Source organism: Phyllostomus hastatus, unplaced genomic scaffold (assembly GCF_019186645.2).
Source record: "Phyllostomus hastatus isolate PE091 unplaced genomic scaffold, TTU_PhHast_1.1 phas_scaffold_317, whole genome shotgun sequence".
NCBI lineage: Eukaryota > Metazoa > Chordata > Mammalia > Chiroptera > Phyllostomidae > Phyllostomus > Phyllostomus hastatus.
Window position 1 is genome coordinate 15,983,228 of NW_025334023.1, and position 21,239 is coordinate 16,004,466.

A 21,239-nucleotide genomic window follows, 5' to 3' on the forward strand; every position below is an offset into this window, starting at 1 on the left:
ACAAACAGGCAAACAAAAAACTCATAGACACAGACAACAGTGTGGTGGTTATCAGAAGGAAAGAGGGGTTGGGGGTAGATAGAAGAGGGTAAACAGGGTCAAGTACACCACGGTGATGGAAGGAGATTTCCCTCTGGGTGGTAAACACACAATACATAGTGATGTATTATAGAATTGTACACTTGAAACCTCTATAATTTTATTAATCAATGTCATCTCAATAAATTTAACAGAAAAGGAAAAATAATAAATATATTTTAAGTCATCTCAAAAATGTATATTTTAACCCTCAACTATGAGCTTCCCAAGGAGAAAAAGATTGTTTCTTACTGATCTCTATATCCCTGCATCCCATCCATGTGCTTATCAATTAAAAAGGTTACTTAATAGATAGAATATTAAAGGTTAAAAGAAAAAAGAGAGCGGCAAGGATAAAAACACACACAGTATAAAATAGAGGGTAATTTGAGAATTAAGTGTATTATATATCCACTTTACGTATACACAATGCTTTGTACTTTTCATATCTGTCATAAGCTTAACACTTTGTAAGGTAGGTATAGTATTATTGCCCCCATTTAACAAATGAGGAACCTGATGTCCCAAAAGGTGCCAAGACCAGTCCTAAGCTCCACCCCTCCTAGATGGAGTAAGATGTGCTCTTCTGACACACACTGGTTATATGTGAGAATTACCAGAAAGTAGCTGCTTGCACACAAGCAGGAAAAGGAGAGCTTCTTGCTGCACAGCTGCTCTGTGTGAGCAGCCTTGTGCTCAATCACACAGGTGATAAAAGCAAAAAGGATGTATACAGACACCTCGCTGGAGACAGTCTTTGCAGGGATGGGGAAAAAAGAAACCATCATTCTTAGCAAAAGCTACATGAGGTCAAGTGCTGGAATTGTTCAGTGGTGTCTAGGTGTTACAGCCATGCACTTAAAAGTTAAAAAAACAAAAAACATAAAAACACTTTTATTATGGAGAATTAGCAGGGCCAGGGCTTGGGAGGTAGTTTTGTTGTTACAGGTCTGAAATTCTCTATCCCCAATTTCTCTGTGACCACAAAAATATCATTTATTCACATACTTTGATAAATGCAAGTTTCTTAGAAATTAATATTCACATTGTAAAAGAGGAGACTTTACTCAATAAATATACTTAAAAAATAAAAGAATAGATGTGCTAGCCTAAGACATAAAAGATAAATCCTGTGATTATTAGCCATACCCAATGAATGAATAGGCTATGAGAGGACAGTATAAAAAGTAAACAATAAATTTTTTTCTTAATAGTCATTAGGGGAATAGCTACTGAAAAATTTTATGTCATTTTAAAGATTAAAAAGCATATCTATATAAATTTCTGATTTGATGTCAAATCTCTATCAGTAAGATAAGGCAAAAATGTGTATTCCTCCCATATTCTACCTGGACTGATGTCAAAGGAGATGTTACTTTTCATGAAGTTTTAAATGATAACAAATCTCTGGAGAAGTGCAGTTTCTATAGGGAATAGCTATATTTGAATTAGACAGCCCAAGAATTATTTTCCTGACCAAAATAAATTTATAGGCCTAATATTTTGGCTTCTGGAAATATACTACCATGTAAAACCATTTTCCTTACCTATCCTGACAATAGAGCTATGTGATTGGCACAGTGCTTCATGCTTTAGATGAGTTATTTATAACTGAGGGTTGGGTGGTGCTATTCCACTCTATTGATTGAGAAGCTGAGGTTCTAGAAATTTTAATATTTGCTCAAGGCCACACATCTAATAGGTGGCTTACGTCTACCATCAGAATAAACTCTACTTTTGCTCATAATGAAACAAACCAAAACGGTCTTCCCCAAACAGGGGTTTGTTTTAATTTTCATTCAGAGAAATAATCAGTTGAAACTTCTATCAGTGATCAGTAACTCTATGCCTACAAATATTTTTACCCTAAAGTCCACTTTACCGGAAACAATTCTTAGGCTAGATTATCTCTGCTATATGCTTCACCTTCTTTAACTTTCAGCCTTTCTGAATCTTCATTTTATGTGACTCTCCTGAAAACAGCTTATTGTTCTATTTCTCATTCCAGTCTGAAAGCCTTTCCCTTTGAACTGTAGAATTTAGTTCAATTATGTTGAATCACTTACCAAAATATCATCTTGTACTATTTGTCCACCTTTTCTTATTTCTTACCCTCCCCATTCCTTTCTCAACTACTCTGACTTTAATGTTGGTCTCTGTTTTAGTTTTCTATAAGGAAACTGTGGGGTATCCTATGGCGAGTTTATTTTTATTATGTTGCTTGGGACTTACTGGTAATCCTGAATTTGGACTATTATTTCTTTAAATATTCTCTCTCCTACATATACTTTCTCCCTCTTTTCCCCTTCCTTTTGGATCTTTAATATAAAGACATGCAGGGATTTCTCACTCCATCTACCATCATCTCTCTCAACCTTTCCTTCATATTTTCCATATCTTAGTCCCTCTGTGGGGCATTCTGGATAACTATTTCAGTTTTATTTGACAATTCATTTATTCTCTCTACGGCTGTGTTAATCTGCTACATTTATGATATTGTATCTTTTATTTTTAGAAGCTCTACTGGTTCTTTTTTCAAAAATGCTTTGAGAAATTTGGTTGTCCCATGTGTCTTAATCATTACTTTAATGTTTTTATTTCTTTAGATGTATTAAATATTTATTTTATAATACTTGAATATACAATTTCTACTAACATGTGCTCATGGTGTTTTGTTTCCACATTTTAAAAAATATAAGCTCATGTTCCTTGGTGCCTTATGTACAAGAATCCTTTGGAATTAAAATGTGTTCTCCAAATAAGGATTTCCATCTTCTTCTTCCAGGCAAAACAGGAGAACACTATAAATCTGAAATCACTTTAAACTAAATTATAGACTCTAGGTTTACTGGGCTACATACATATTATGAATTCACTGTTCCAACCCAAGTGAGACTGAGCTTCTGTTTACTAAATATCAGGGGTGATTTAAAATTTTTTTTTCTCAGAGTCAAGGACAAAGTAAGTCAATTACCCCTACTATCTCCTCCTTCAGAGCAAACTGTTTAATCTCTCCTTTATCCAGTGATGATGTTTCACATAGCAACTTGCAGAGGTCTCTGATCTGTTCTCTGGCTGTCCTCAGAGTCCAGGACTTATCTCTGTCAACCACACGTGTGACCCATTGAGACCAGCCTTATTATTTGGGGGGAAAACTAGATTCGTTGTTAAGAGCAAATATGTACTCAAATGCTCACTTCATTTACTCATCTAGGGAGAAAATTTCTTATGCTTTATAACTCCAAGCAACTTCCTTCCTGTCCTACCTAACATTTCAAACATGCATTAAGAATTATAAATGTGTGTTTGTTTCTGTTCTGTTTGTTGGTTGCCAGATGGGAGGGGAATGGGGAGCTAGATAAAAATGGTGAAGGGATTAGGAACTATAAATTGGAAGTTACAAAATCTTCACGGGAGGTGAAGTACAGCGTAAGGAATATAGTCAATAATATTGTAATAACCATTTATAGTGCCAGTAGACACTAGGCTTATTTGGAGGATCACTTTGTAAGTTATATAAATGTCTCAGCACTATGCTGTACCTCTGGAAGTAATATAATATTGAATGTCAACTACAATTAAATAATAAAAAATACATTATTAGTGTGTGTGTTAGGGAACATTTTTAGATTTTCTGTACCAGCAAGGTTATTATTGAGCACACAGTATAGTATATTGTATTTATTTTTCACTCTTAAACACATATACATATATTGTAGATGGATATTTAGTGTTGTACTAGGTTCCTATAAAAAATTTAAAGGAAATGTTTTTTGCCTTTTGTTTTTTTGTGCTGGCTAATGTAGGCTTGATCTCCTAACATACAACTTGAAACTTTCATTGATATGTACTACTTCAATGAATATAAAAGAAAAGCTATCAAACTGTTCCAATACTAGGTGGTTAACTGGATGCATGAGTTATAAATTGACCAACCCCTAGTGAATTTTTAAGTGTAACGTCTAGCCAAAGTTCACACCCCACTCCAGCATATAATTAAACACAGCTGAAAACCTTACTAAAATAACTATCTCTGAAAGTTTGTCAAGGGCACATAGTATTCAGTTAAGCACACTTTAAGACTGAATTTAGATCTATAGACTTCTGTACTATAATAAGCCTTTCCAACAAAAAGTGATATTTTAATCATTGTATTTAATTTGTACTATTATTTATTTAGATGGTAATGAATCCTTTTATTTTCTGTGACTTATTATATGCCTTTAGGCTCAAATATCTTACTTTTTCCACTCAAACAAGTCATTCCATCCTTTTCCTAGCTCTCCTGCTTTTTCTAAATGGAAACTTATCTTCCTGCTGAAAGAAAGGTGAATAGCAGGTCTTTATCTTCATTGACGGCTAGTCTTAGCTTTCATAAACATTCTTTCTTTAAAAAAAAGATTTTATTTATTTATTTTTTAGAGAGAGGGAAAGAGGGGAGGCAGACAGAGTGAAAAACACCAATGTGTGTTTGCCTCTTGAGCGCCCCCTACTGGGGACCTGGCCCATAACTCAGGCATGTGCCCTGATTGGGAATCGAATTGGCAAGCTTTGGTTTGCAGGTCAGCACTCAATTCAGTGAGCCACACCAGCCAGGGCAACTTTCACTAACTTTCAAGCCCAAAATTTCTTTGCACTATATTTTGTTTTTGCCATTTTCCTCCATTGATTTAGAGAGTTAAACTTTATTAAGAAATAGACCATGGCTTCTATCATTATTGTATATCTTATATTCATAGACAAAAAGAGAAAGAGAAGAGGAAGAAATAGAAAAAGTAGAATAGAACAAATAAAAATAAAAAATAATGTTGTAGAATGTACCTTAATGTAAACAAACTAAAATTTTCAGTTCAAAGCAAAGGTGTTCTTTCAAGATTTTCCTTTAAAATCAAAGATGGACAGCTAGAAGAAGAGACACTTCTTTATTCTACTCTCTTGTTTTCTGCTTAGCACACTGAGTACTTCTCTCTTCCCTGGAAGATGTGGTAAAATTTGACCTTAAAGGGAATATAAAGCCCTTTTTTGGGCTTTGACTGATATAATGTGGTATGCCCTCATCAAAGTGTGGCTCTTGGATCAACACCATCAATTTTATCTGAGAACTTGATAGGAAGTCAGAATTGTAGGTCCAACCTCAGACCTACTGAATTATAATCTGTGTTTTATTAAGATTTCTAGATGAGTCATATGCACATTAAATTCTGAGAAGCTGTGCTCTTGCGAATCTTTCCAGATAACTCCACTATTGTCAGTAATAAAATCAGATTTCCTCTCTATTTTTGTTTTTTATTTTGCGAATATTATTTTTGTTGAGATTCTATAAAAAAATAATGATTTAGTGATTTCAAGAGCTGGAGAGTAATATCTGCTACCTGAATATGAATCTTTTCCCATATGGTATGAACAACAAAAACTGCAAATAAAATCCCACATCATGTATGCCTTCAGCATTACTAGGAGATAAAGAATACCTATTGTAGAAAAGTGATCAGTAAATACCAACAGAAAAAAAAAGTGGTTAAAGGAATGTCCAAAACAAGACACAGTTTAGGCTAATTAAATGTAAGCAGATGTTTGGGTTAGGATTCTAAAAAGTTTCTTGAAGGGGAGGCCCACTCAGCTGGCATGGACCTTTTATGGCTTTGCTTTTCTTCCTTTTGCCTGGAACAAGGACATGATGGTGAAGCTGAAGGTGTCACCTTGAGATCATGAGAGGGAAAGGAGAAGAGACCTGCAGACACCTCAGATATAACATCTTGACCCTGTACCAATACCAGTGCCACTTACTAAGGTGCATTTTGTTACAGGAGAAAAATAAGCCCCATCATTTTTAGCTATGTTTCTGTTTTATGTAGCCGAATGCTACTACACTTGATAAGCTTTTAACATAGTACCTAGACACAATAAGCATTTGATGTTTGATATTATTACTAATAATAAAGTGTTGCCATTTGCATCCATTGAATACCAATGTAAATGTACGTTTTTTGAAAAATTATATGCCTTTATCTGATTAGCTTTGACTTTTAAAGAAGTTCTAATTTTTGTGTGTGCATGTTTTATCTTCGATCAAGGATATTTCCTCATTGATTTTAGAGAAAGGGAAACATCAATGTGGGAGAGAAGCATTGATTGGTTACCTCTCATATGTGCCTGGACTAGGGACCAAACCTGCAACCTAGGTATGTGCTCTGACCAGAAATCAAACCCACAACCTTTCAGTTACAAGACGATGCTCTATCCACCTGAGCCACACTGGCCAGGGCAAAAGTTCTATTTTTTTAAAATCAAAAACTGTCTTAGACCCTGACCTTTAAAACCTAAAATGAAGTGTAGTAGCAATAGAAACTCTTCATTGAACATTTAATTTAATTCAGGGCCTACACTAAATGTTCTATATATATCTTCACTCTTAATCCACACAACTATCACAGAAATATATAACCTCCCTTTTACTGAAATGTGAACTAAAAATCAAATATGTTAAGTAATTTTCTCAAAGCAACCCTTCTATTAAGGGGACAGACTATTATTAAATTTCTGGTACATTTGATTCCATAGTTCATGTCCTTAATGATTATATATTAATCAGTACAGTCAATTATATACTATTTTGGTTAGAAATAACACACCTAGGCAACAAAAAAAATCTGAGAAGGGAACATTGTGTCATAAAACTCCTGGAAAATTCTGCTTTGGAGGCTGGAAGGGTTCAAGATCATCCTTCACAACAATTCTTTCTTTATCTTGGGAAAAGATGAATGTAATTAACTGTTCCACCAGAGAAGATGGTGTTTCAGTTTTAAACTATTCCATTCCCAGAAGATAATCATATCAGTAAACACAATAAGAAAAGGGGGGGGGAGTTCAAAAGTCTGAGGTAGACTTAAAAATGTTTCTGTCCTTCACTAATGGTCTTCAAATATTAGTATGCAGCAGAATTTCCTGGAAGGCTTGTTAAAACACAGAGTGTGAGGTCCCAACCCCAGAATTTTCTGACAGTTTGTCTGGTGTGACTCTGAGGATCTGTATTTTTAAAAATACCCCATGTACAATTGATATTTTTGATGGAGCAGGTAAGGAGCATAGGGAGAGACTTGGTAGAGGTGGTGATTTTAAATACGGCGATCAGAGTAAGCCCTTAACATCTGATTTAAGACTTGGTGGGAGGTGGTGAGTAGTAGTCCACATCATTTGGACTCTAGGAACAATTTAAGAAAAGAAACTTCACCCAGCAGAGGGCTAAGAAATTTCTGTAATTATACACAATCTCATATATAAATAAAAGCAACATTGTTTGAAAAAACACTTTAATTGGTGTTTGTTTCTTGGAGTCATTCAATCAAGGTCTTACAAATAGAAGCCATTAATTAATTTAAGGTCTGCAGGGAGAAAAAACTCTTCAGTGAGGAATTCCTATAAAACAGGCATATTATCAAAATCATACTATCATAACCATTATAAATTGATAGATTTAATATAAGACTGGCTTTTAACTGCTATTTGAATATTCATTTAAGCCACAGAGTTCATAAACTGTTTCTAAAATCATAGTTTAACTCTGATAGTATCTCACTTTTCTAGAGCTAAGAATAGTGTTGAGGAGCTATAAATCACTTCATTCAAAAAGGAGGTAGTTTCTATCCAAGAACATTAAAATGGGTTTTTATGATTCTTAATAAAGGAAAAACTTTAGGCTACTTTCTCCAGCAAGTCATAGACAGTCTTGAGTCAAAACAAATAGACAAACAATAAAACTAAAAAACTAGAAACAACTGATTATAGAGAAAATGTATGACAGCTGAGAATGTAGGAGGGACAGAACAAAGAAAGTAAAGAGTTCTCAAAGGCACCAGATGGAACATCACATGTGCTTAACTTATCTCTTAGGAAGTGTTTACTTCTTCAGCTGCCTGACCTTGCTGCCATAGACTCATCGTGGCTTTATCCTTGAACCAATTCTCACCTGAGTCCACAATAAGTTATCCTGTCACTTAGCATCAAGGCATCTTTACTGCATGTCCACCAGCCTTGCACTAAGAGTTTCTTCACTTATATCATAAGTCTAAGCCAGAGTCTTCACAGTTTTCGAAGTGTTTCAGTTTTGAAGTGTTTTTTTTTTTTTACGGTTCACCTTGTTTTTGCAATTCTTTTTTTTAATTCAACAGTTGTTTATTTTTATACCCATAATCTAATAATTACATGATAAAAATACCCTTGAAAAACCAAATTATGTGGCAATGAATGAAAATGTGTGAGACAATGTCTGCATTCAGCATATCTAACAGAAAAACTAAAGTTAAAATGCTATGTAAAATAATTGTCCTTAAAATATTAATTCCTTGTCTTTAAAAAAATTACTGGGTCAACCATGAAAATAGAAAAATGTCAGGCTGTAAGTAAATAATAATTGTGTTTGGGTTATTGAAGTGCAGGTTTTCCTCAGGGTGACATACATCCTGCTTCACTGCTGCTTGCACTCTGCTGGGTTTTGACCCTTTAAGTCACGTTCTGGATCATGTTCCTCATCTTCTTCTTCCCCTTCCTCATCCATCATAATCATCATCATCTTCTTCAATAGCTTCTCCAGCAAAATACAACACTGATCTTGGGATTACATGATTGCATAAAAAGTGACCAATTTCAGAGTCAGCAGCAAGGGGAGCAGCATCACCCAGATCTATACTCTTAGGAACTTCAGAAGGGGCAAAAAATATATTTTTAAAAAAGAATCATCACTGCCAACTATTTTGGTCACAGTATGAACTGTCCCACTTTCCTTGTGTTTCTGTTTCTCTTTAATGATTTCAAAGTGACATTCTGTTCTTTCTTCCAGTCTATCTGGTACCATTTCCAACCCCTAATTTCTGGTGCATCAAAAGAGATCAGAACCATCTGGTTCTGACTTCATCCTATATTTCTCTGTCAACACTTCATTTGTGAAATATTCATTGGTTCAAGTGAAGTTCTAAAACAAAACTCACAGACTGGCCAGAATCTCAGAACTTCATTTTAATATCTTTCAAGTGTTTCAGAATGGGGTAATCATGTTGCTCACCATATCATTGAGCAAGTCAACATTCTTAGGAAAAAGTCAACCAAACTCCAAGAATTCTCGTGGGATCTTATTTTTCTTCATCTTTTTCTCATCTTCAATCATTTTCAGCTCCTCCAAAATTTCATCTTCCTCAATGGGTTTCCATTGACATTCTTCCATAGGTTCATAAATTGCACTAATGATCTCAAATAGCTTATCAAATAAAGGCTGATAGAAACAGCATACTTTCTTTCAAGATCATGAACTTCCTCATAGAACTTGGCTTCTATCTGTGCACATGAAACTTGAAGATTCTTGAGAACACTCACTCACTGTTAAGTACTTCAGGAAAGCTCTCATTGTATCCTGTCGGTGTTTCTACCAGACCATCACATTGTTCTTGGAGGGCTGCAAAAATCTGAGGATTTTGTGCCATCTGAACAATCAGCTGATGCACTTGGAGTTTTATTTCTTCACCAGTTTCTTCTTCTACTTCCTCAACATCATCCAAATCTTGACCAAGGTCAGACTGTTCTTGGTTGTTAGTGCCCGCCATGCTGTAAGAACTCCAAACACCGATGGCTAGCACAGGGAGTCAGGTGGCTGGAGCTGCACAGTCAGTGACTCAGCACAGAGGTAGGAGAAGCAGGAGGCACTTTTGCTATTTTGATGGTAAAGTTTTTACTTGGGAACCCAAGCCCAGAGACTGGGACCTACTGCCTAATGACAGATCAGTTTCATTCTGATATCTTGCTTTCCTAGGTTTGCAAATATCAAAAGAACTGGGAATCCTCCTTACTGCACTCCATGTGTATGTCCATATATACACAGTTTTTCAGCCATGGCACATGAAGGTGATCTCTCAATGAACCAGCTACTTCCATGGCTCCCCAGGCTGTTATGTTTTTGTTCCATCTACAAAGTGTCTTCATCTGGTGTTATCTTGCATCTTGGCATAGCACTTGTCAAGATTTTACTCAAGGGAAAACTCAACTTTATATGAATAAGCCACATAGGAAGATACTGTCTATTCTATTCTCCCATTGATTTTAATGCATTTCTTGTAACTTGTACGTCTTATCACATTTCTATAACTGATTTCTCCATTTAATTCTGATTCTGCTTTCCCCCACTTGACTTTAGACCCCTCAAACCTTACACTATGCCCTAATCATTTTTATATTTTCAGTAATTCCAATTGCTTCTGGTGCACAGTAATTATTCAGTAAATATTCAAAGAATGGATGAATGAAGAATGGATGAATAAATGAATGAGAGGCAGTACATACAATTAAGTGTACTTTGGGGACCAAAGAGACCTGGGTGTGAGACCCAGTTCTTCCATGTGATTTTAGGTAAGGCACTTAAACCCCTTCTATTCCAGCTCCCTAATCTGTAAAATTTGAGAATTTGAGAAATAGTACTACCTAACTCATAGGGAAATGATAAAGACTAAATGAAATAATGCATATAAAGGACTTAACACAATACCTGGCATGTAAAAAGAATTCTTTAAATGTTATTATTTTGTATTATGAGTGGAAATAATATAGCTCAAATATACTGTAGACATGCAGACTGAATAAAAATTATTGAAGAGGGATGGTTATTTAGAAGGAGAGGAACTCAAAACTTGCTCTGAGAGTAAAAAAAATATAAGCTGGAGAATAGATGACATCTGGAAGGTTATCTGAGGCTTTGCAGTGTAAGTACATTGCCCAATATCACTGTTTGAAGCCTATTTTAAGCAGCCTGTTGGAAATGAGATTGGGTTGAGACACTGCTCTATTTCCTGAACGATCAAAGTTTGGTGTCAAACCAAGCCAAACAGGAACAGTTCTGAATTTGTCTTAAATAATATTCCTCTCTCTAACAGGCAACTTGATCTTTATGAAAACCAAACAGAGATATGCAGCATTTTATTTCTGTATTTTCACAATATTTTTATATGCATTGTGATAAAACTTTACACAGTGATTACTCAATCATGTTTTGCTGGCCCAATTGCAAAAATGGTCTCAAGTCATTTGTGAGTAAAATTATGCCAAATGTCTTAAATCATTTTACAACTGTACGCTGTACCTACAAGGATAGGATTATTTATAGCCACCTTCTAGTCTAAATGCATTTTAGCCCTAAATTCTTCAAAGTTACTAACAATGGCACCAACCAAGGAACTGGTGGTAAACACAAGGCCTGTGGGCTGAATCTGGCCCTCCACCTTGTTTTGTCCGGCCCATCACCTTGTTTCTACCTGGCGGCAGTGCTGAGCTCTCGCTTAACTGTTAATGAGTAGTTACATTTACACAATCCTAAAATTACGTTCAGCCCTTTGAAGGCAACCCTGAGGCTAATGTGGCCCCCAATGAAAATGAGTTTGACACCCCTGATAGGGAATCAACAACAAAATTTAAGTTTCATTATCTCTATTTCTTCCCTCTGATTGATGAATCAACATTTACTTTGTATTAAGTATACATTTAATTTCTTCTTTTCATTCATCCACCTCTTTCTGTCTCTCATGAATAGTCACACCTATTCATGCTCTGAGAATTTGCATGGCACAATGTCTTCAGTTACATTCTGATTTGAATGGATGTGCCTGGTTTTGGCAATGGGTTAAGTGCGAGTTCACAGATGTAAGAAAGTCATTAATGAACAATATCATGTTTTAGAACAGTGTTATCCAGTACCATGGCAAGCAGCATTTTAAAAAATGGCTTTCCCTTAAAATGCACATGTGTGGGTATGTACATGCACATTTCAAGAACTAGTCAATTCTTCATGAATTTCTCCTTTTTTTAAAATAAAGAATACCTTTTACCTTTTATCATGTGTCCCTACTATTAGGTGTCTCTTGATAATAAGATGCTTAAGATCATAGAGATAGTATGCTGACTTGAGAACTCACCCCCAGTCCAAATTACCACCATTCATTAATCAGCCTACATTAACCAGTATAGACTGAATCTCCCTTAAAGGTCAGCTACATTATACTCAGTAAATATCACTATGACACTATATAATATAGGGCAAATAAGTCACTTCTTTATCCATGTTTTAGCTCTTAAAACACCTCTCACTAATATAGTCTATATTCAGTGAGTCAGGAAAACAACCATTAAAGTGAGGGAAAACATCTCAGTGTGAGTAAGTATTCTGTGTTGGAAATAAAAGCACCAAATTACAATAGTTTGATTAATTTTCAGCTTTCCAGCAATTTTTGTGTCACAAAATTTAAAATTCTTTGACTTTTAGTTATCTGCAATAGTGAATAATGAGAGCATATTTGAGAGTGAATATAAATGAGAGAATAAAGGAGAATATTTAAAACAATAAATAATCCAAAATTTGTTTAAATTAGGTCTGGACATACACAAATCCTGGCATATACATACTTATTAACTGGCCCTCCCACATCTCTCTCTTCTCCTACCCCAACAACTTTCACATGGGCACACACATGCTCAGTTTTAACTCCTATCCCTTCCCTGGACCAGTCAACACTCCTTAGGCACAGCACAAATGGAAGTGTATTAGCTGTACCCCCCTTCCACCAACACCTGCTAAAATTCTACTGCCAAACTAAACATTAAATGGGCAATAGGAAGATGCAAATGCTCAACATTCTGTAACTTAAATAGGCAAATTATATTTAATTCAGAGTTTTTCTATAGGAGAATATTCAGACCCAGAAATCTTTAATTAGTATACTTTCATTTGATAGTTTAGAAAACTAAACCTCATAAAAATGTTAGGTGGTCACCAAAGCAGCATCTCACATTAGCATCTAGCAACAATTTAGAAACAGTGAATAACTATACTTCCCTAAGTATTAATGAGGGCAGGCTGACAAAAGTTTTGTTGATATAAGACCTATCCTCCAAAATTGATCAATAATCTATTCCCCTAACATTCTGGAATTAGGGAAATTAGTTAGTTCTATATGCAATTTTAGGTGAGTAGTAATAAAACCTTCAGTTAGAATAAAATATTCCTAAGTGCTAAGCTGTTTTCTGAATATTCTGTGTTTACTTTATTTAATGTTCATAACATCCCTGAGTGTAAGTATTATTACCTCCTCCTTGCACACCTGTGGGACTGAGAAACAGAAGGTTAGGTGTCCCAGGTCACAACGTCAGCTGGTGAGGCAATCTGCTTCAGAGTCTGCACTCTTAGCTGCCATAAATATGGTGTATGTGGCAGCAATGGATACTATTTATTCTTTAAATCCACAGATACCAAAAGGAGTATTTACCTCAAGGCTCAGACATTGGCAAAAGATTATCATATGGTGTCTCACTTAAATATTAGAATGTATCACATCACTACCAGAAAAGTAATCTAAGAACATGAAGAATACATGTAAGACCATGTAGCTAAGAAAACCTAAGGAAATAGCTGCAAACAGTTTACCAGCTGAGAACCTTTGTGATTCTCCTCTTTAAGCAAAGGTATCAGGTAGACAGGAGCCTAAGAGGCAGAAAAGAAGGCATCACTGGCCTGTGCAAATAGCAGCTGTGGGAAAAAAAAATACTGAGAGACATGCATTAGTCACTTGAGGCACCTCTATCCTCCCCATCAACATGTACATACAAGAATAATGTATGTATGCCAGGCTGTCCAGCACATGTGTGTCCCTTTGGGTGGTGTGAGGGCACTGGAAGAATATTGCTAGAGATTAAATTGGAATTAATATTTAATACAATGAACTAATAATTTGGATTCTACATTTATTTTTGTTGTGAGAGTTAAGTAAATACTATTTTTAGAATTTTTTTATTTTTTAAATTTTTTTAAAGATTTTGTTTATTTATTTAGAGAGAGGGGAAGAGGAGAGAGGGAGAGAAACATCAATGCGTGGTTGCCCCTCATGTGTCCCCAGCTGGGGACCTGGCCCACAACCCAGGCATGTGCTCTAACTGGGAATCGAACCAGCAACCTTTTAGTGTGCAGGCCCGTGCTCAATCCACTGAGCTACACCAGCCAGGGTGTTATTTTCAGAATTTTTAAAAATCCTCACCCATGGACATTTTTTTAAAAATTCCTTTTAGAGAGAGAGGAAGAGAAAAAAAAAACTCTGATGGAAGAGAGAAGCATTGACTGGTTGTCCTCTGTACGTGCCCAGACTGGGGATCATATGTGCCTGGAACGGGGATCAAATCAGCAACCTAGGTAAGTGACCTGACTAGGAATTGAACCCGTAGCCTTTTGGTTAAGGGACAATGCTTCAACCCACTGAGCCACACCAGCCAGGGCAAGAGAGTTAAGTAAATATTATTAAAGCTAACTATTAGGGGAGAAAATTATACCAGAAATAGAAGTTCAGTGAATACTTGAACAAACTGCTAAACCAATCAAAGAATGAATCATTTAACATGTCAATTAGCTTTGATAAAAAATGTGTAAACCAAGCTTTAATTCTTTAACTTGGTGAACTTTCTTTTTTATTTAAGATATTAGTTCATTAATTGTTTAGCCTCTTGTATACTAGCTAGGAAAGAGAGTCAGACATTCATAGAGTAGAGGATGCTCCAAGCTTCCACAGGAAGGATCAAGATACCAACATTCAGCAGCTTTTAGAAAGAGGATGCTTAAAAAAAAAAGTGGCAATTCTTTATTCTCTAGAAAGATGAAGTCATATGCCTTCAACCAATAAGTATATTTGTGGCATTTAAGAGAGGAGATATCACTTCTCATAAAGACTATAAAGACAGTAAAGAGGAATATACAGAAATTGCTAAAATCATATCTGGCACGGGTGATTTGAAGGCCACTTATTACACTGTGAATGAATCCTTGCATTTAAAAAATAGAAACAGGAAACCAGATGACGGATCACCAAAAAAGTATCTGTCTCTGTTGATGCAGCACCAAGCAAAATGAAACCCATGACAAGGCACTGATACAGACAGTTAGGGTTTGCACTTTGCAACATTTCCCAGCCAGAGCTGGTTGCACTTGCAAGCAAGTCTTTTTTTCCCTCAGGCCCAGCTGTGCAGAGCCTGAGACATTATATTGCAGGAGATTCCCAAACTAATTAGGTTATATTATCCTGGCTTATTTACAGAAATCTTATGAAAGAAAACATTTTGTCTTTGTCCTCCCAAACCTCTCCCATTACTTACTTGCCCATTCCCTTTTCAATACCCAGTGAACTTCTATTGCTTACTTGGGATATTTTCTAGTCTCAACAAAGGGCAGAATCTCAGAGTCTTGACTAGATGAAGGAAGCAGTAAATCTCGAAATCGTTCTGTCAAAAGAAAAATAAATGTTAAGCTATAAAAATATTCATGAAAGTAATTTCAAAATAGAATTATTTCCTATTCTTTTAAATTTGTTAACTATTTGACCATATATTGAAATTACCCACAATTTTCTATACTACTAAAATACATCTATTTCACTTTAATGGCTGTACACCTTTTTATGATTAGTATATCACAACTCAAATGTAAAAATAACAAGTATTTACTAGTATAGACTAATAAAGTCTTATAACTGAAAGATTAGAAGAAATACATATGACCAATAAATATACCAAGAGATGCACAATCTCATTGGTAACCTGGAAAATGTAAACCAAAATCACACACCACTAGATAGTATGCACATGCCATGGCAAGCAGAAAACTCCCCATATGTCTCAGGGAGCAAGGTGGACAGGTTCACAGCAGCAGTGTGCAGGGTTCATAACCACACAATGTAAACAACTCCACTGCTCATCAATAGGAGACTGCACAATTGTGGTATACTCACAAAATGGAAAATTAACGGAAATAAAAACATTATAAATTCAGTTACAAATATAAACATAGTAAATCATATTAGTATGATGTTGAGCAGAAAAAAAATACCAACTAGATTACATATAGTATTGTTTTTGTTGTTGAGTTAAAAAAACAACAACTGAGCAATGTATTGTTTAGGTATGTTACATATGAAAAACACAGTGAAAAAAAGGATTATATACACAACTCAGGGTAATAGCTATCTTTTAGGACAAGTGAGGGGATTAAATAAAAAAGCAACAATGTAGGTGTAAGTAATTGTTAATATTACACATGTATTAACTTCAGCATCATAAATGAGTGAATAAATTAGGGCCAGGAAATGTCCCGTGATAATATAAACCAATGAACCATTCATTTAATTAACAAAATTCTGTCCATATGCAGTTGGTTAGGAAGGAAGGAGGGAAGGAGAAAAGAGGCAAAGAGAGAAAAAGGCATGGAGGGAGGGAGGAAGAGGGGGACAAAGTGAGATAAGGAAGAAGGAAGGGAGGGAGGGAAAAAGAAAATGGTAAAAATGAGAAGGATGAGCAGAGGAAGGGAGAATCCTCAGTTCTACCTTAGATACATCTACCTTAGATGGATGTACTCTACAGCCATCTGCATTGCACGATCTATCACTCTAATATGGATCCCATGTTTCTAGGACTAGATATTCATTACCTCTGGAGTCACCCCTTGTGGAAGGCTTCCCTGATCCCTGCTTTCTTTCCTTCCTCTGAGAAATCTGGAATAGATGGCCCCACTCTGTACTTCTAGTACACTCTGTGCTTACATTGTCACAGAATTTATTACACTACATTTGTATGGTTATATGGTAGATATATACTCTAGTAGGTGGGTATAGTGTCACCAGAATACAGAACAGTATCTGATGCATACATATTAAGATGCTAGATAAGTATTATCTGAAAAAGTATTTCCAATTTCCAGTTTTGCTGAATATAGAAAACTGTTTGCCAAGCTTAATCATAATGCCCTTAGAAGACCCCAGGTGCTACCAACCACCAGAAGGAAGCAAGGGGAGCTGTACTTCAGCTTTGACAGAGTAACACCATTGGGCTGAGACAGTGCAAAGCTGAAAATCTAGGCTTCAGTAAGCCTGTCACTAATAGAAGGCGAGCAATTTCCACAAAATACTAAAAATCTACACTTGATGACATTTGCCATTTCCTAGTTACGGAATAGTTAGATGTTAAACTTCCATGAGCACTGTGCTACAAGTTACGGCTAAAAGGCAGGATGTAGACTTTTATCTTCATATTTATTAGAACATATTGAATCAGAACTGACTTCTAATCTTCTTTGTGTTTTCACTGCTTTGACAGTTCTTATAATACACTTAGGGAAGAACTAAAAAACACAGGTGGTTGTACATTACAGTCCACATGAAAGCACAATTTATTACCTTTTCAGGATGCTTATTCTTTCATTTGAGTTCACATTTTAAAATTTTAAGTTATATTATTGACTGACATACTGCAATTTTTAATCAACAGAAATAAAATACATTTCAATGAAATGTCTGCTAATTCTGATGATATGACTCATGGTCTTCAGTCTACTTTCCCATTTATGTAGTACACCAGTAAGTGAAGTATTTGTAGTATTTCTCCTTTTCCTTTCCTGCCCTCCATTTATCCTTTTCTTGAAAAGTCATGAAACATAAAGCCCAAGACCCAACAGCAAACATAATGAACTTTACACATCAACTAAGAACTGTTTAAGCAAACAACTATATTGAATATGTTATATCCTTGGGTGCTAAAAATAGATATGAATTAAAGTATTACTGAATGATTCCCAAACTGATTTAAATGCAAAGAAAAATCAGAATTCTTAATGCAAACAACTATAATATAATACAACTATAGGATTTTCCCCAATTATATAATCATAAAATACATTTGATTATAAATCTGGAAGAAAATCTCTGAAAATTATATTTTATTGACAGGCCTAAAATAAAATGAAATAAGACAAAAAAAAAAGATAAACCTCCCCCAGCACGCACAGAGAACAAAAGTACTATACAAGAGTTCACTTATAAAGCTACTCAAACTATAAAATCTATATTTAATATTCCTTCATTTGGAGCATCCTTTAATCTGGATATTATAAAAACAAGGAATACCAAGAGAATATGAAGATACCTGAGTAGCTATCATGACTGTCAAAAAAATAGTTCACATATATACAACATAAAATATAAATAGTACCTTAAAATTATATCCTCTTATTTATTTTTAATTAAATTTATTGAGGTTACATTGGTTAATAAGATTATACAGGTTTCAAGTCCACATTTCAATGTTACATCATCTATATATTATATTGTGTGCCCACCATCCAAAGTCAAGTCATCTTCTGTCATCATACATTTGGTCCCCTTTGCCCTTTACTATCCCTCCCACCCTCCTGCCCTCTGGTCTATGTCTATGAGTTTCAGTTTTATATTCCACAGATGAGTGAAATTACACAGCTTTTAACTTTTTCTGATTACTTATTTTGCTTAGCATAATATCTTCAAGGTTCATCCATGTTGTTGCAAATGGCAGCAGTTCATCTTTTGTTATGGCTGAGTAGTATTCCATTGTATGTATGTACCACATCTTTATCTAACCATCTATCAAAACACACTCAAGTTGTTTCCATGTCTTGTCCACTCTGATTACCACAGTGAACCCAGGGGTGCCCATACCTCTGTGAATAAAGTTTCCAAATTTTTCTACCTAAAATTTATGTCCTTCTAAAAATTTTTATTTTTTATTATTCTATTCATAAATTCTTAAATGTAGACAACTAATTTTATCCCATAAACCTGATTGTTTATTTTTCTTTATGAGAATAAAAACAAATGATTACATTTATGCTTAGAAAATTCAAGTGAATGAAAATTGTTTATAATTCTTACACAGTGTTTCTTTAGTTTCCCAGATTCTGTCACCTATTCAATTAGCATCCCATTCTTTATATGATACCAGAAAAAAAGAGTCAAGTAAATTGATGTTTCCTTTGCTAAGTAGAAAAAATTATAAAGTAATACTGTTCTCTTGCAGCAAAATGCCACATCAGATGATTTAGTTTCTTGGTAGGCTCAAAGTCTATTTCTTATGAAAATGGTAATTATCCAAATACTAGGGCTCAGTCCATTCACAGGGCTTCTTAAAACAATTTCATAAAAGCTGCTGAAAATAATGAGAGGATTTTCTGCAAACTGACACTCTGATGAGCTAACAATGTGATAATGTCTGAACGTGATTTTCTACCAGGAGGGGATGTATCATAATTAACACAAGCTTTTGTAGATTTTCACCCACTCTTCCTTTCTCCCATTCAGTTAACAGAAACGATTCTGAGGCTACCAGACCTGGTTAACATACTGCACACAGTTATATTAATTTAGATTCGCTGAAAAATCAATTACCAGAAAATATAATTAATTATTGAAAAACGAAAGCAAGAAAAATAAAATACTTTCCAATTCAAATTCAAGTGTACTACAAGAAGTTGACAAGTTCTTTATTTTCCCCTTTGGAAAATGGCCAATTTGTAATATGCAATATTCAGAATGTAACAAACAGGGTAAGAATTTACATACTACAACAAAAGAGTATGCAAATATATTCCTGGGATGAGAATAAAATAGTATCTTCTCCCTATCACTATAACAAAGGGAAAAAAGAAAAATTAAAGACAGAATAAAAATATAAAGGTGTTGCTAATTATGCTATTCTCTTGAAATCTAGAAGTCCTTTATATCTAGAGATGTGATCACAGCCACCTAATCAGCACCTGTAACAAGAACCTAAGAAATTGTTTGCTGGAGGGACTCTGTCAAGGTTTTATCAATTCCAAACCATTGTTTCCCCAAGGTAAATCCTTTTGCCTCTCCACAGTCTCCAATATGGAACTGAGTATTTTAATTTCTTAAATACTAGATTATAATGGGCAGGGAAAAAACATTAGAGAAAACATCTCTAAAGAGTGTCATTGTTACTTTAAAAAAAAAACCCTGAAAAGACATTCTTGGCATTTTTATTAATAGATACAAACTTTCTCCCCTTTCTCTTAATGTTCATATTGTATTCAATTTGCAAGTTTTAATTTTTTTCCAAAAAGCACTGAAGCAAAATCCTTATTAAGAGATCTGAAGCAGACCCATTAAAGGCTTTAGTTTTTACAATAGCTAGTACAATGCAATATACAATAGGGAGCTACAGAATAAATGTTGCAAAGAAACAGACATTACTTCCATACTCAAACTTAAAACTAAAACAAGATCAGTAAATGATCGCCTCATAATATTTCTATGATTTACAAGAAACACTGAAAATGATCTCATAATACAGGTGGTGTCGGAAGTGGCTACACATAAGAAAGGGGACACCAAAGAACAAATCTTTACTCACTGCAGTAGGTAGAAGCAACAGTTTATAATAGAAGACAGTAAATTGGTTGTTAGAAAAGGAGTCCTCTACCAACTTTTGTCTCTGTTCTTAATTCCTTTTATCAATGGAAAAATAAGTCAGAGGAGCTCTGTGATCTTTAAGTCATCCTTCAACATGGAATCCCTTTAAGAGCACATGATTAAGGACAGGAAGGGAATCTTGCCAAAATCACTGATAAGGAGGGTGGTCATATGTCGATTTGCCTGGAACGTTTCTGGTTTACGCTAGAACGTTTCTGGTTTATGCTTTTCAGCAAGCTGCTTAATTTAGTATTCACCTTAATTTTATTTTTATTAAATTGAATATTACTAATAAAATATGCTGGGTGTGCTGTGATGGATATAGAGGAGTGCCTCCCCCAAATTCTGTTTCAGTGAAGTACTTGTCCAGCTGTGGGGAGTGCAATAAACAGGTGGGTTCTAGCTGTCATCTACATTAGGGCCTGCCTCAGGTGCAGGGAAAATGCCTTTCCAAGAAAAGCTCATGTCCAGTGACTGAACAAGGCAGGGATATTTTAGCCCTACGGAGGCAATTTTGACAGGCAACATTTGCTCCAGAGTATCCTACCAGTGTGGCCCAGGATTTGTAGAGTCTGCCTGGTTGTTCAACTCCTTCCTCTACCACATCCCACACACTTTCTTTTCCATTCATAGGTGTTGACCCCTAATACGCATCCTACATTCACTTACCAGTGAATTACTTCTCAGAGTCAGTCTCTGAACAACCCAGGCTGCAAAGGCTGAGCTTTAAAGACCTCCACTTTGTACACAGAGCTTCTATCATGCTCTCAGCTATTCTTGGGTGAGATTCACATGCATGAAGTTATATCAGAATAAATGATTTTTTCCATCCCTTTTCAGACATAATGTAACTAATACTTT

General features: G+C 35.2%; 1 protein-coding gene and 1 pseudogene across 3 annotated transcripts in view; both read right to left on the reverse strand.

The window, feature by feature from the left end:
- Positions 1-21,239, reverse strand: part of NOX4 (NADPH oxidase 4) — a 170,484-nt gene that overhangs the window by 27,091 nt on the left and 122,154 nt on the right. For all 3 annotated transcript variants that reach the window (XM_045818286.1, XM_045818285.1, XM_045818287.1), the window contains one exon: positions 15,288-15,369. In XM_045818286.1, coding sequence (XP_045674242.1) covers positions 15,288-15,369 — 82 coding nt within the window. The remainder of the gene's footprint in view (positions 1-15,287; positions 15,370-21,239) is intronic.
- On the reverse strand, positions 8,543-9,683 carry LOC123805617 (annotated as a pseudogene).